At 32.2% G+C, this 17,523-nt stretch overlaps 1 protein-coding gene across 1 annotated transcript; it reads left to right on the forward strand.

The window, feature by feature from the left end:
* Positions 1-4,517: 4,517 nt before the first annotated feature.
* On the forward strand, positions 4,518-14,291 carry LOC135951475 (facilitated trehalose transporter Tret1-like). The gene is made up of 6 exons (XM_065501131.1): positions 4,518-4,729; positions 4,795-5,024; positions 9,050-9,180; positions 9,249-9,577; positions 13,333-13,745; positions 13,841-14,291. Exons 1-6 carry the CDS (start codon positions 4,633-4,635, stop codon positions 14,039-14,041), a joined length of 1,401 nt encoding a protein of 466 aa, XP_065357203.1. The 5' UTR covers positions 4,518-4,632; the 3' UTR covers positions 14,042-14,291.
* The last annotated feature ends 3,232 nt before the right edge of the window (positions 14,292-17,523 follow it).

Raw genomic sequence — 17,523 nt, forward strand, 5'->3', positions numbered from 1 at the left:
ACTTGTGTGTTAAAAGAGTCCTCATGCATACATATTTGTAGAAATATTTGAAAAAATAATTGACAATCACGTGGAATTTAGCAAACAATTTTTGTCTTAAATTCCTGGCCACCACTGTACATATACATATATATCTTTCATTACTCTATATCGTTACCTTAATATAGAAAGTCGAGTTTTTTTGGCTAAATATGATATATGAGCAGACCATTTATCGAAATAAATGAAAATCTTTCTATATTAAGGTAACGATATATATCGCACTGGTTTCTCTAAAGATCGTCAACTCAAAATTTTAAAATATTCAGTAGTAGCAAAAAACTATTTTTTTTCAATATATTACTATGAAACAACTGTATTTTACTAAACAACTAGCAGATTTTTACAGTGGGTAATATGACCAGTGTTACCGTTGGAAAATTTCAGAAAGTCGCACAAAAAGTGGATTTCGTAAAAAAGAGTCTCACAAAAGGGGGATTTTGATATTAAAAAGGGGCATCACTTTTAAAAAGAAGAAAAATAAACAAAATAAAATTCGTTTAAATGTTGTGATATATTTAATTTTGATCATATTATTTACAAAATCTTAACAATTATTTTTATACCCTTCAGCTTCGTGAGAAGGGTATATATAAGTTTGTCATTCCGTTTGTAATTTCTACATTTTTCATTTCCGACCCTATAAAGTATATATATTCTGGATCCTTATAGATAGCGGAGTCGATTAAGCCATGTCCGTCTGTCTGTCTGTCTGTCTGTCTGTCTGTCTGTCTGTCTGTCTGTCTGTCTGTCTGTCTGTCTGTCTGTCTGTCTGTCTGTCTGTCTGTCTGTCTGTCTGTCTGTCTGTCTGTCTGTCTGTCTGTCTGTCTGTCTGTCTGTCTGTCTGCCTGTCTGCCTGTCTGTCTGTCTGTCTGTCTGTCTGTCTGTCTGTCTGTCTGTCTGTCTGTCTGTCTGTCTGTCTGTCTGTCTGTCTGTCTGTCTGTCTGTCTGTCTGTCTGTCTGTCTGTCTGTCTGTCTGTCTGTCTGTCTGTCTGTCTGTCTGTCTGTCTGTCTGTCTGTCTGTCTGTCTGTCTGTCTGTCTGTCTGTCTGTCTGTCTGTCTGTCTGTCTGTCTGTCTGTCTGTCTGTCTGTCTGTCTGTCTGTCTGTCTGTCTGTCTGTCTGTCTGTCTGTCTGTCTGTCTGTCTGTCTGTCTGTCTGTCTGTCTGTCTGTCTGTCTGTCTGTCTGTCTGTCTGTCTGTCTGTCTGTCTGTCTGTCTGTCTGTCTGTCTGTCTGTCTGTCTGTCTGTCTGTCTGTCTGTCTGTCTGTCTGTCTGTCTGTCTGTCTGTCTGTCTGTCTGTCTGTCTGTCTGTCTGTCTGTCTGTCTGTCTGTCTGTCTGTCTGTCTGTCTGTCTGTCTGTCTGTCTGTCTGTCTGTCTGTCTGTCTGTCTGTCTGTCTGTCTGTCTGTCTGTCTGTCTGTCTGTCTGTCTGTCTGTCTGTCTGTCTGTCTGTCTGTCTGTCTGTCTGTCTGTCTGTCTGTCTGTCTGTCTGTCTGTCTGTCTGTCTGTCTGTCTGTCTGTCTGTCTGTCTGTCTGTCTGTCTGTCTGTCTGTCTGTCTGTCTGTCTGTCTGTCTGTCTGTCTGTCTGTCTGTCTGTCTGTCTGTCTGTCTGTCTGTCTGTCTGTCTGCCTGTCTGTCTGTCTGTCTGCCTGTCTGTCTGTCTGTCTGTCTGTCTGTCTGTCTGTCTGTCTGTCTGTCTGTCTGTCTGTCTGTCTGTCTGTCTGTCTGTCTGTCTGTCTGTCTGTCTGTCTGTCTGTCTGTCTGTCTGTCTGTCTGTCTGTCTGTCTGTCTGTCTGTCTGTCTGTCTGTCTGTCTGTCTGTCTGTCTGTCTGTCTGTCTGTCTGTCTGTCTGTCTGTCTGTCTGTCTGTCTGTCTGTCTGTCTGTCTGTCTGTCTGTCTGTCTGTCTGTCTGTCTGTCTGTCTGTCTGTCTGTCTGTCTGTCTGTCTGTCTGTCTGTCTGTCTGTCTGTCTGTCTGTCTGTCTGTCTGTCTGTCTGTCTGTCTGTCTGTCTGTCTGTCTGTCTGTCTGTCTGTCTGTCTGTCTGTCTGTCTGTCTGTCTGTCTGTCTGTCTGTCTGTCTGTCTGTCTGTCTGTCTGTCTGTCTGTCTGTCTGTCTGTCTGTCTGTCTGTCTGTCTGTCTGTCTGTCTGTCTGTCTGTCTGTCTGTCTGTCTGTCTGTCTGTCTGTCTGTCTGTCTGTCTGTCTGTCTGTCTGTCTGTATGTATGTCTGTCTGTCTGTCTGTCTGTCTGTCTGTCTGTCTGTCTGTCTGTCTGTCTGTCTGTCTGTCTGTCTGTCTGTCTGTCTGTCTGTCTGTCTGTCTGTCTGTCTGTCTGTCTGTCTGTCTGTCTGTCTGTCTGTCTGTCTGTCTGTCTGTCTGTCTGTCTGTCTGTCTGTCTGTCTGTCTGTCTGTCTGTCTGTCTGTCTGTCTGTCTGTCTGTCTGTCTGTCTGTCTGTCTGTTGAAATCAATTTTCTGAAGACCCCACATATCTTCGGGATCCAAATCTTCAATAATTCGGTCAGACATGCTTTCGAGAATTTTGCTATTTAAAATCAGCAAAATCGGTCCACAAATGGCTGAGATATGAGCAAAAAACCAAGACAACCTCGATTTTTGACCTATTTTTGACCTATATCTTGATTACTAAGACATTAATATAGACAATATGGATATCTAATGATAGATATTTCAAAGAAATTTGCAACGACGTATATAAGACCATAGTAAGTTGGACCTACAATGGGTCAAAATCGGAAAAAATGTTTAACCCGAATTTTTTTTTCACAAAAAAAAAATTGAAAAAACAAAAAAAAATTTTTAAAATTTAAAACAAAAAAAAAATTTTTAAAATTTAAAAAAAAAAAAAAATTTTAAATTTAAAAAAAAAAAATTTAAATTTAAAAAAAAAAATTTTAAAATTTAAAAAAAAAAAATTTAAATTTAAAATAATCGAAAAAAATTTTTTTCCAAAAAATGAAAAAAACTGGAAAAAAATAAAATTTTGTTTACCTAAAAATATTTAAAATTTTGAAGTATAATTTGGTGAAGGGTATATAAGATTCGGCACAGCCGAATATAGCACTCTTACTTGTTTTTCTTTATCATCAATTTATTGGTATAATATAAATGCATCTCGTAGCTTATTTCGAATGTCATTAAAAGCTAAATATACCCGATGAATACTATATTGGTTGAATTCGAAAATAGATATCCATTGCGCCATCGGTTGAAATAGTTTTAAATTGAATTTCAGCATATTCCAAAAATCTTCACTTAGTATTGATGATTTTGTTGTAGCCTTTAGGTTCACTTGTTCGTGAACAACCAAAATAAAACAAATGAGTAATTTAAAATAATGTTTTAGCTGATTGACAACCAGAGATTGCCAGATTAGGTGGAACAAAACTGTTTGACTTTTGAAGAGGAAATAGCGGAAGAATTAATGGAAAGATAAGAGTCTCCATCAAATTTGCCTCAAGCTCAAGTGAAGCGGCTAAAACGACTTTCAGTTTAGCATGTTTCCATCCATTACAAATGACCGGCAGTGCTTCATGGGGTTTCATTCCTAATCAATCAATTTTCACACAGGAGTATAATTATTTTCATGAATTTAAAAAGAAAAATAAGTTTTTGTATTTCATTTGGTTACAAATGTCCAGCTGGCTGCACCAACAACATCTCAGAATCCTTTCGTCCTTTATGTCCTCGAACAAATTTTTTACTCTATTGTTTCTTACAGAAGCATAAAAAAATATTTTTAAAGACTTCCGACGCTTGGTTTTTCCTTGGCACTGAGGAGGTAGTAATGATATCCTTTATTACATGACTATGTTTTGAGTACACATTCTGTGCTCATAAAAAACGATTTTTAGGGAAATATGAAAATCATTTGATTAACAATAAATTCGGTTACTTAAACAAATCACCATACGAGTATTAAAGTATGCTGAAATTTAGCTTTCTAGTTATTTTAGGAGCTTCAAAAATCTACCAAAATATCAAAAACCCAGGATTCGGGAATTGGTAATTCCGAAAAAAATCCCGGGATTTCCGGTGTAGGCATCCCTATTATATATGTACATATGTATTTCTCATTGATTGTGTTTTTCAATTGATTGATACTCTGAATTAGTTTTATTTAAATATCAACAATTATTGTTGTTTTATTTAATGAATGATCAACTGCAATAACTTTTGCTTTCATAGGTATGCAATTTACTTTTCAAATTGAACACGTTGCATTGCAATGGGGGCTAAGCTCATCCCTGGCTAATCATCAAAAAATTACCAAAAACAACAACAGAATCTAATCGTTATTTTAGTATCTTATTTATATATACATATGTCTGTAGGTATGCATATGTATCTATCTATGTATTTCTACTCACATTCTCTATTTACGAAAACAATTATACAACTTGCATATAGATTTATCTGTTAAAGATGCTACAGTAACAGCAGTTTAATGGAAATAATTCAGTTTCAGATATACCGACCACCTGAACTGAAAGTAAAACAAAACGTAAAATCTATTTACAGATACGAGATTTAATAAGTAAATAACATTGACTATCTATCATATACATACGTTAAATAATGGTGAAATTACACATAAATTTTGAAATAATTTCGAAACGATCTAACAGTATTTTAAATAGTAATTTTCGATATCAAGTATTGGCCACATTGACAGGTGAGTATTTATTTGTAATAGAAACCCAGCAGCAAACATGAAATTAAAGCTTTTCGAATTTCCAGTCAGTATTTTGACATTTTCGCATGGCGTGGGTTTAGGTTGGTTATCACCGACACTGTCCAAACTACAGTCAGAATCGTCGCCGTTGTATTTTTCCGTATCAGTAAGTGAGGCTTCGTGGATTGGCTCTCTACTGGGACTTGGTAGTATGTGTGGAAACATAGTGATTGGCACTATGCAAAATATTGTTGGACGTAAACTTGCTATTTATTTTTTAGCACTGCCTCATATTGTAAGTCAAAATCAATTGCATGTTTCATATGCATGTACATTAGAGTGACTCAATTCGTATAGACAGTAAAAAAGTGATTTTATTACCCCCTTCATAATAAGCCATGGTTTGTTTTAGGTTGTCACCCAACATATTTTGGATGATATATTCTATAATTTATACAATTTTCCAAGGATTGATTTAAAAAAGTTTATTATTTTGAAAGTTAATTGAAATATTTATGTATAAATTTATTTGATTTAAGAAATTGTTTGTTAATATTAATTTTAATATTCCTACTGGTTCTCGCGTTATCGGACTTTCAATCTGGTAAACATCATGTTTTAAAGATGATCAATATGGGTATCAAAATTATTATTTTTTGGCGAAAAATACATTTTTCTATGCTCAGTGGGGTAAAATCGAAATTTTTTTGAAAAAAATCTGATATTTCTAAAAGCCTGGTCCGATCGGGATAAAATTTGACGGGAATATTCGAGTTCATGTTATAAAAATGGGCCCTACAATATTTTTGGAAAGCGCTCAGCTAGTTCTTGAAAAGTCATGCTTGCGTGTGCTATTTTCCGAGTTATAGGTATTTGAAACTTTAAATTTAAAATGTTTACCAAACCTTGGTCCGGTTTTTTAAAAATATAGGGCGTACTTTTGGACCGAATGGATTCGAATTGTTTTTGTTATTTAGACAACTAAATTATCATTAATATACAAACGGATCCAACATAGTGGGGAGGGTATTACGCGTTTGTGCAGATGTTTGTAACGCCTTAAAATATACCGATCGACTCAGAATCACTTTCTGAGTCGAGTAAACCTTGTGCGCAGCGTTTAGGTCGCAATTTTAAAGATAATCGATAAAATTTGGAAGATATAATTTTTTCAGCCAAGGACGGAGCCTATTGAAACTTGCTGAAATCAGTCCATTATTTCACCTGGCTCCCATACAAATGTTCTCTCGAAATTGGACTTATCGGTCATAAATATATAATTTATATAGGTATCTTCACAAATTTTGCTCCAAATAAGTTTTATATATACGTCATATAATTAGTGATAGCTCCCATATAAGACCCGCTTCCGAAAATCACTTTAACGTGCATAAGTCTCCTAAAAAATTTATAGATAACTTTCATATGTTGACATAAATCAAAGGACCTAATTTCATGGCGATCGGTCAATAATTGGTCATAGCTCCCATATAATTGAAATTTTAAAAGAAAAATGTTTTTGCTCATTTACTCAGTGTATTATAGGGTCGGACTTGACCGACCATACTTTCTTACTTGTTTGAATATGTCGTCCACATTTTCAAAAGTATTTTCCTAGCCCCGAAGGAAATGTGGACCCTATGGGCAAAATTGTAAAAAATACCTTTTTTGAGATTTTCGCTTCGATTTTTAGGAATTGCGGGATTCCCTTCAACCTTTTCACAAATTTTGTTACCCTTTGTTATTTCGAATTAGTACATATGTATTTATTGAGTTTCTAAAACTAAAATTTGTATCAAAATTTTAACAGGATTTAAAATATTAGGAACAATTAGATCCACATTTATTCCGAACTATTTTAATAAGTTATTTTTTGGTCTTACAAACAAAATTCCAAGTCAATATCTCAATAAGATTCAAAAATATGCCACTTTTATAATTTTTCAGACTAAGGTTTCCAAACCTGTTTTCCGTTTTCTGATTCCAGCTGATCAATACCTGGCTAAAAATCTTGGAAACAAAACAATGGCACGTGTTTAAAAATGTTACATGTCTTGTAGGCTACCTACTTCGTGTAGGGCGCATTTTTAAAATTTAAACTCGAATAATCTTAGGCGTAGCCAAATTAATGTTAATGGTGATATCAAAGAATAACATGGCGAAGATCGGTGGAAGAGGAGTTTAGAAGCAGGTGGTTCTCATGGGCAGAACTCGGACATCTTGCCCAAGTCAAAGCCCTTTTTGGGCTAAATTCAGCCCTTTTCAATCTTGTTTAGCCTCAAAAAAATTAATTTAGCCTTTAGCCATTTTTTTAGCCTTTTTTATTTTCATTTAGCCATATATATTTACTCCAATGAAAATTATATATTTACTCTAATGATCTGAAATTTTTGCTGTTGAAAATTAGTAAAATCAGTTCAAAAAAATTGGTAGGGATATTATGACAAAAATTAACTAAAAATGTTGAACCAGTAAACAATTTAAGCACATACAAATTGTTGGACCTTATACATTAAAAAATGCCATAACTAATATAGAGAAAATGGACGTTATTTGAATAAAATTTTTTAATATAATAATGTTTTACGCGCGGGTCCGGGCGTTTATAAAATCATATATAGGGTTAAATAGAATACTTTTAACTTTAACTGGGCGATGTATTGACAGGCCAGGTGATAAATACGAGGCTTTAAAAACATCGGCACATGATATACGTGTGGCCCCATATTACGCTATTTTAAAGTTAAGGATCAACATACAGGAATAAATATTCTTATTTTCTTGCATTTGAACGTGTGTTAATTCATACCTTTTTGTTTGTCTATTCGGCATAGTCAAATGTAACATTCTAAGTTGTTTTTTATGTCAAATGTATGTATTTTTTTAATTAAAAATGTTAGCCCTTTTTTAGCCACTTTTTAAGCCTTTTTTTCTAAGTATTTAGCCCTTTTTGTTCACCATGAATTGACAACAGTAAACAAATATATGTTTGTGGCAACCATATTTATGATGAATAATTTTATCATAATATGTTGTTCTCAGATTATGATAAGCCTTAAGCCGAGATCAACATAATATGATAAGTCCTTCATCATATGAATGGTTGTCACAAACATATATATGTTTACTGTAACCATATATATGGTTGTTACAACATACAACAACATTATTGCTTATTTGAATTCATAATTTTTATAATAAGTTTTTTTAATTACATTTATACAAATAATTGTTAATTGCCTGTAAGGATAATTTTCCATAGGCTAATAAATAATAAATAAATAAATAAAATCATGTGAATCATAAATTAACCATATTATGGTTACCACAATCATGTAAATGGTTACTGTGACTATAATATAGTTAAAAAACTTGTAACAATATTGAAATGGTTACAGTAACCATGCCCAACTATATTTTTTCTCTGCGTGTATTTGTTGGTTTTGAAGAAAATATTAATATTTTCAAAAAACTCAATAACAATTACCACTAGACCCAGCATATGTTGGAAGACAAACCAAAATCACTTTTTTCTGTGAGCCGGCCTAATGAACATATACATACACAGAAAAAAATATTTATTAAACCGTTTCAATTCAAATATTTATCACATATTGAACTGGTTTCAATTATTTCATAATTGAATCAAGTATTCATGTGCTCAAAAACAAAATTTTCTGATATTTTCTATTGAATTTTGAGTTTTGAATTTGATAATTGAACATATAATTTTCGTTATTGGTTGAACTTTAAATACAAAAAATATTGAATAAATAATTTTCGTAATTGAAAACAAATTTTTGTTATTTTTTGTTTTTTCAATTACGAAAATTATCTATTCAATAATTTTTGTATTTAAAGTTCAACCAATAACGAAAATTATATTTTCAATTATCAAAATTATCAAATTAAAAACTCAAAATTCAATAGAAAATATCAGAAAATTTTGTTTTTGAGTACATGAATACTTGATTCAATTATGAAATAATAGAAACCAGTACCTCGTTTCTGTATTGTATGTGAGAAACTTTTCATTCGAAACATTTATAAACTTCCTGTTAAACACAGGGCGAGTATTAGTAAATCGTTAACTGTGTCTGTACTTTTAATGTATTCAGTTTAAACATTACCTAAGTCATCCTGTTAAAAACTGAATGACTACAAGAATTTTTAAATTTTTTTCGATGTGAAAACTTCTCACAATTTACAGAAACGTAGTACAGTTCAATATGTAATAAATGTTTGAATTGAAATATAGTTTTTTCTGTGTATTAGACATGTTAAAGCTTAATATTCATTAATATTATTTGTTATATTTAGTGTCTGTGGATCCTAATCTACTGTGCCCAGAGTGTTGAATTCTTAATGATCGGACGGTTTTTAGGTGGTTTTACAGGAGGTGGATGTTATGTTGTTTTTCCCCTTTTCATAAGTGAAATTGCTGATCCTAAGTGAGTCGTTTGGTATATTGTTTTCTTTTAAGTAGTATAGTTTTATTTGATTTGTATTTTTCTTTTAGCATCCGAGGAACTCTGTCAGCAATGCTAATGTTGTCAGTTAATTTTGGAATTCTAACTGGTTTTATACTCTCTTCACATTTGGATTATCATCTTATACCATTTTTGACGATATCATTGCCAATAATTTACTTGGTTGGTTCGTATTTCTTTCCAGAAACGCCACAGCATCTTTTGCGCAAGAAAAAATATGAAGATGCTGAAAAGTCATATCAATTTTACCGTAATTGTAAAAGTGATCATAAGTCCCAGTGCGACAATGCTTTTGACAACTTTAAATCAAACATTGAAGATAAAAATCAACAAACCTCTTTATCATATCGAGATTTTGGTACGTATTTTTACAGTATCTTTGACTAATAAGTAACTCTTTAAAATTACACCACGCTCGGGTTCAATCGGTTAATATCAAGAGTGCAATTTTCTTTAAACATCACGTTTTAGATACATATGGTCAATTCACAAGGTCTCTTATCATGTCATATTGTCATAATGTCCATATATTTCACAATGGTTTTTATTGCTTTTCAAGCAAAAAATGTCCTAAAATAATACTACTCTGTATGCTATATTTATTGTGTTATCGTAACCAAGCTGAAGAGATCTGCGCCGAATGCCTAAGAGTCAGTTAAGCCGAGCCGCACAGTGGTTCAGAAACGTATTTTTTTTTGGCAATAATTCGGTATCTCGGGAACTATTAGAGGTATTATTACGAAATTTGGTTGGAGCTGAGGTGTTTTCGAGTTAACTTGCAGTTGTTCAGTTTCTTTGGGGTAATGGGGGACAACAAATGTTGGTTTGAGTAAAAAAATTTTTTTACTATCGGTAATTAACGTCACAGTAGGCAGTTTTCTAAAAAAACTCAGTTTTTGGAACACATTTTCTCTGTTTCAGGAATTTCGGTATTTGAAAATAAAAAATTTCAAAAATTATAATGCCATTGATTTAAGGACATTTGAGTCTATATTAGTTCCATGTGAGCCGCCGAATCGTGATATATTAGCACATTATGACAATATGACTGATAAGAGACCTTGTGAATTAACCAATAGTATATTTGGATTTTACTGCATTTTGTTTATATTTTTGCTGCATGTAACATAAAGCGTTATACTTTAACACATAATAAATTAGGTACCAAAATTATTACATATTTCTCCTTTCATGAGAGCTGCCCTAGGAAAGTTTGGCTTTTTTAAAACTGTCTACTTTGTGGTCTAAGACATTTCATGTTTAAAGTACTCTAAATATCTAAGATATTGAACATTTTAGAATTGCACTTTTACACTTTATTGTTTTTGAATATCCCCTAGATAGTTGTTTATAACTGTATCCGATTAACTACCGTATGAAATATTGTCCATAATTTTTGTACCTAAAAATAATTATTACATTTTTAGTAAATTTATGCGAGAAAAAAAGCTACTCTAGAAAAATTAACTTGATTTTTAAATTTTCTTAAAAAATATGTATTAAAAATGGCTAAAAACTATAATATTGTTGCATTACCATCATTTACTATTAGTACGGGCAGATTTAAGGACATTACAATAACAAAGGATAATAATTTTATCAGCACTTTTTGCTCTCATTCCGTTTTAATAATTTAGAAATAATTCGGAATTTCGTTATGATTTCGGTGCCATAATAATTTTGATGGATGCTGGTAGTTTTTGAATGGATTTTTTTAAAATTTAACTAAAAGGTTAGACATTAAAGCTGTGTTAATTGATTCATTGTAGGTGACAGCATATGTATATTTGATGCTACCCAAACAAACACATGTGACCAGGGCAACCAAAAATATGTAATATCATATTTTTTGCTGTGCGTCGTTTCAGACAATTTTAAGAATTTTTTCACTAATTTGATAGTGCATATTTTGCTCTTTCTGCATATTTTAGCATAATTTGCGTTTAATTATTATTTAGTTTTCTTAATATAATTTTATTGTTTGTTTTGTAATTTTTAATTTTTATATTTTACTAATAGTAAACAATACTTAAAGAATTAAATGAAAATTTCAAAATTGTATCCCTGTAGTCAGCCTAGAAACATATGTCTCTATGTCAACACTCTTTCTCTATCGACAATTGCACTAGTTCAAATGTCGACAACTTTCCTTTAAGCCTCAGTAGAGATACCTTAGCGGCAACAGTTCTAGTGTATTTCTGGTGACATTGTCAACGAACACGTCAATAGTTTGTTTTTATACCCTCCACCACCACCACAAGTGGTGAATAAAGGTTTGTCATTCCGTTTGTAACATTGAGAAATATTCATCTGAGACCCAACAAAGTATATATATTATTGATCCTTATGAAATTCTAAGTCGATTGAGCCATGTCCGTCTGTCTGTCCGGTAGGCTTGCAAAAAAACAGTTTATTGTTGTACTAAGCAGTTTGATATTGAAAATCAGCATGAGTTATGAACCAAAATGTGCGACAACCTAAAAAAAATGAATAATTATACCCTACACCACCATAGTGGGGAGGGTACAATGCGTTTGTGCAGATGTAACGTCCAAAAATATTGGCCTACCACCTACCTTAAAGTATACCGATCGACTTAGAATCACTTTCTGAGTCGATTAAACGATGTCCGTCCGTCCGTCTGGCTAGTTGGCTGTCCATGTAAACCTTGTGCGCAGAGTACAGGTCGCAATTTTGAAGATATTTGGATAAAATTTGGTACATATAATTTTTTCGGCCCAAGGACCAAGCCTATTGGAACTGGCTGAAATCGGTGCATTATTTCACATAGCCCCCATACAAATGTCCTCTCGAAATTGGACTTTATCGGTCATAAATGTTTAATTTATATATGTATCTACACAAATTTCGCTCCAAATAAGTTTTATATATGTATACAAAATTCATGTCACCAAATTTTGTTACGATCGGTCCATAATTAGTCATAGCTCCCATATAGACCCGCTTCCGAAAATCGCTTTAACGTGCATAAATCTCTTTGGTATATACATAAAATTCAACGCAAAAAACTTGCATATAGACATAAATCATATGACCTAATTTCATGGTGATCGTTCCATAATTGGTCATAGCTCCCATATAAGGACCACTTCCAAAAATCACTCACGAATATAAATTATTGATATTTTAAAAGAATAATGTTTTTGCTCATTTACTTGGTGTAGGGTATTATATGGTCGGGCTTGACCGACCAGACTTTCTTACTTGTTTTCACATATTTTTGGTTATTTGTGTAAATATATTGCAGATAATTCCATAAAACTTTACACACGTTATTTTTATGATAAAAGGACTAACTCTGGTGAAAATTATAATAATCGGTCCATGATTTCTCTTATCCCCCATACAAATTTCTTCCTGAAATATGGTTCTATGGACTATAAGTGCATACAGAATGGCAGTATCCATACAAAAATCAGCAAAACTAAGTTTCGTGCTAATAAAAATCACAACACTAAATTTTTTTTGGATCGGACCATAGCCCCAAAAATTAAGCATACATAAATATCTTATAAATATCGGTATTAAGTTGAAATTCGTCATAAATAAAGCCCATATACCTAATTCTATGAAGATCGGCCCATAATTGGTTATAGCTCCCACATAAGGACCACTTCCGAAAAACACATTAACCTGCATAAATTTCTAAGAAAATATCAATAACAAACCAAAATTGTACACAGACCCGTAATTTATGTATATTTAAAAATCATTTACAGCTCTGGTATGTATATAATATTATATGTTTTGTTATGATTATTAACAGTAAATGATAGTATTGAAACAATATTGTAGTTTATAGCCATTTGTAATAATTCTTTTTTCAAAATTTAAAAAATCAAACTGATTTTCTTAAACTTAAACGCATAATTTACCACCGTTTCTACTAAAAATGTGATAATTATCTTTACATACAAAAATATTAGACAAAATGACATATATTAGTTGACTGCGACCAAAAGAAAAATAAACACAGTGGTTTAAGATCACATAGCATACATAGCGTTGCATTTGTTATGGTCCTTTTAGTGGTGGATTTGCTTTAAATTAAAATTATACTTATATGTATATTTTTTTCAATAATAAATACAGTCACAAAACCAGCCATCCAATCAATTATCACCGCCGCGGTTTTACTATTTGTGAATCAATTCAGTGGAATTTTCGCTTTTGTAAATTACATGTCAAACATTTTTGCCGATTCTGGCAGCTCAATGGATCCCAATACCAGTACAATAATAATGGGAGCTTTGCAAATTGCCGGAACATACGCCGCTACACTGCTAGTAGATACCTACGGACGTAAGATTTTAATGCTCTGGTCAACAGGAGGCATGTCAGTGGGGTTGGCCATATTTGGTGCGTTTACATATTATTCAGGTATCGTTGATTTATCGGATTATTCGTTTGTACCACTTGTTTTGATGGGATTCGTGGTATTTGTTGGAAACATGGGAATGATTGCTTTAACATTTGTGGTTCTCGTTGAGATATTTCCCGCTAAGGTAAAAATATATAATAAATAATATATATATAATATAATAGTTTATACTTATGTTTAGTTTTTAAATTTAAATAAATTTTATTTTTTCGTTTTCAGATACGATCGATTGCGGCATCTGTATCAATAACTACATTAAGTTTGTTGGTATTTGCAATGCTCAAAATATTTCCCTTATTCATGGATTCCTTTGGCATATCAATAACAATGTGGTCCTGTTCCACAGTCTGTGCGTTCAGTTTTATATACCTGCTCATATTTTTAGTTGAAACTAAAGGCAAATCTATGGATTGTGATTAGAAGCGGAAAATATAAATATTACAAATTTACTTTAATTATTAAGTTAATTGTGAATAATACAGATTAGTTTAAATTATATACCAAAGAGTAAATATATTAGGTATAAAATATAATAAATAAAATGCAAAATGAAAATGATCTAAGAAGATCTTAATTGCAATGTGATGCAGAAATTATTACTCTTGCCCATATTATACACCATTACAATATTGTAACTAGAAAATTTCTTAAATGACAATAAATCCAAAATAAAGCCAAGCTGTGGGAAAGTGCATTTTGAATCGCCCTGCTCGCGTAGATTTATGAATAAATATTTTATATAGGGTTTATTTTGGGGTAGGGTTATTTATGGCACGATCCTCGTAGTAGAAAGATCTAGTTTCTGATATGCTTTAAAGAATAATTAGAACTAATTTGTGCAAAATTGTATTAGGATTACCGCATACTCAACCTATCTATGACTGCTCAAACAGTATTCCGGAGGGACATTTTTATGGGGGCCCTATCGTGTTTCCAACAGACAGGCGGACGGACATAGCTAGATCGTATTAGAATCTTATGAGGACCCAGCATATACATACATATATGTATACTAATGTGGGTCGGCGACAAATATTTTGATGTGTTACAAACGGAATGAAAAAATCTATATAGCCCCATGTTTTTTTATGGTGGGTATAAAGAATGCAAGCGTTCTCATGTATCAATTCTGTTTTGTTGGAGTCCATAGAGTATGGAAATATTTATAGTTTTCCAAATAATAAATTTGTTTTTTATCATTAAAACTTCACCTAACTCAATAATTTTTTATTTACTTACGTGTTTTGGAGAACATCTTTAGTATGATTTTTCACAAAAATAAGTTTTTGTAAAAAAGTGCATTTTTTGGACCGTAACACAACCATTTACAAAAAAAAAATCCAAAAAGAAAATCAATTTTAAAACAGCATAAGTACTAAGTTTTAATCGAAACTATCGACCTTGTAAGCGCAAAGTTTGTATACACTCCCCGAAATATTTATAAGACCATGTTACGGTCTGTTTTGTGCCTGACGAGTCTACCAGCTAACTCAGTTGTTCCCAGGAATACCATTTTAAGCAATTTTGGAAAGAATATTAATGCCAAATTTTGTCGAAAATTTCTAAAATGTAGGATCGTGAAACCGGTGGGGAATAATATGTACGAATTAGAAGATCTGCAAGGCAAATCAATAGGTATATATCACTTAAAAGATATTAAAGTGTAATAATATAATACATCTAATTACAAACGGATACGTTTTTAAACCTGTGATAATATCATGAACTAGTGCAATATTAGGATAATGACACAAATTATTATTAAATTTTTATTATAGTAATTATTACACATATATGTTAGTGTTGTCCTATACTGCCCTCGTACCTGATTTTATTTTTAGATTTAAAAACTGTCTGTGATAAAATGATAATAAGTGCAATATTAGGATTAAGAACAACAATTATAACTTAAAATATAGTATGTATTGAATGTTTGTATAGTCCTAATAGGTCACTTGTACTTATTTGTTGTAGACTTTAAAATCGATCTGTGATATATATTCAAACCTATGAACCATGATGCCTGACGTGAATTCTAATTATATATAGTTTGTCTCTAAAAAGTTTATTTTCTTTAAAGAGAAATAATGTTTAATGAACTTACGGTGCAATGTCATCTGTAACGTTGTTTTTCACTCCAGTATATTATTGTAGATATATCCGTATAAAACATCTTCAGGTACTTTTCAATAGATCCTCGTTGCAGTCTTCATAATGCTCAATTTGTTCTGGAAAATAGAGAAGTAACAAAGTAATAATTTTTATAAATAATAGTTACATTAATACTTCCCGTGATTATTCAAGGTGATGACAAATGCAAATATCGCTAATGAATTTCATCAGTAATATTATTGCCCGGCTATAATCACTGAGACTCGTTTCAGGGTGTGGGAGTTCCCCACGTTGAATATTTTTGTATATACCCGCACACCGTCCCCTCAGCCTTCATCTGCGAGACCGGAGTTTTGTTGCGGGGGGTAGGGAAACGAACCACAAACCCCTACATTTGTCTGGCAACAGGAAAAAAATTTTTCGTGGGGGGACCTTAGACAGATCAGTCGGGAGAGTAGCTAAGGCACCTATTGCCACCGATTCCCTCATTATTTAATTAGGGAGGGGCCAAATTATGATTGGAGCCACCACTCCATGCCCAAATCCCAGTGGATTTCAAATATTTATATTTTATTTATATAGGGAGGGGCTAAATTGTAATTGGAGCCACCACTCCATGCCCAAGTCCCAGTGGATTTATTCAAATTCAATTACCTGAAAGAAAAAGAGAAAAATTGATTTATAAATATGAAAAAAACATGTAAAGGAACGATACTTACATATACCTGGAGAGTCTTCATCCAAAATTTGGGTTCCAAAAGCTCCTAAAAATAAAGAAAAAGAATAAAATAATTAATGTTATTATACTTACCAGCGACTAATAATACTACAACGTGTAGTGGACAGCTGATGTTTGTTTATGTGAGTACCAAAGCTATGTTCAATAAGCATAAGAAAGTAGTACGAAAAAACAACAGAGTCGTATTTTCATTCAATATTAGTTATATTTAAAATTTAAATTTATGCAAATTTGAATAATGAATGAAACCATATTTACTATCTAAAATTTCTGATAGCCTGTTATTAGAGAGGTTTGGATATATGAATCATAGGGAAAAGGCTGGAGGATGAAAAGTATGGTTAGGAAGGAATTAACCGCGAAAATTATTCCTTAAATAAGTGAAGAATATAAATCTATTAGTGCGGGAAGATATTTAATTTTATATTATTTATAATTTTTGAGAAACAGAGCGGGAAAATTTTATATGAATATATATACGATAGGAGAAAAAAGTGTACATAATATGGTTTTAATATTACCTAAGGATCGGCGGGAAAATTGGATAGCGGAGAAAATAAATTTGAAATACATATGTAGATATAATAGAAAAAAAGGTATAAAAGAAGGAAAAATTAAGTTTTGAGAGCAGAAGAAAATTGAAAAGTGTCAGTATCTATTGTGTTAGTAACGATCAAAAGAAGAAAACCGCAGGAGCAAAAGAAAAGTTAAAATAAATTAATTTTATGAAATAATAAAGTTAATAATTAAAAAAAGAAAAAACTGAAGGCTATAAATTTAAAATAACTCTAAAATTTACACGCAAAAGAGAACAAAAATAAAACCTGGCTATTACCTTGTTAATTGGAAGAAAGGCTCAAAGCGGTGCCCAACACATTAATCCAAGGGAACAAAATTTGAGAGGAGTAGCCAGGTAATTTGTACAAGTTTAAATTTAAATTCATCGAAGAATTGAATAATTTGGTGGTGTTTAAAATAACAAAAAAAAAAACAGGGCATGATTATAAAGAAGCATCTATTACATATATGCAGTAAGGTCTTTTAAGACGAG

Source organism: Calliphora vicina, chromosome 2 (assembly GCF_958450345.1).
Source record: "Calliphora vicina chromosome 2, idCalVici1.1, whole genome shotgun sequence".
NCBI lineage: Eukaryota > Metazoa > Arthropoda > Insecta > Diptera > Calliphoridae > Calliphora > Calliphora vicina.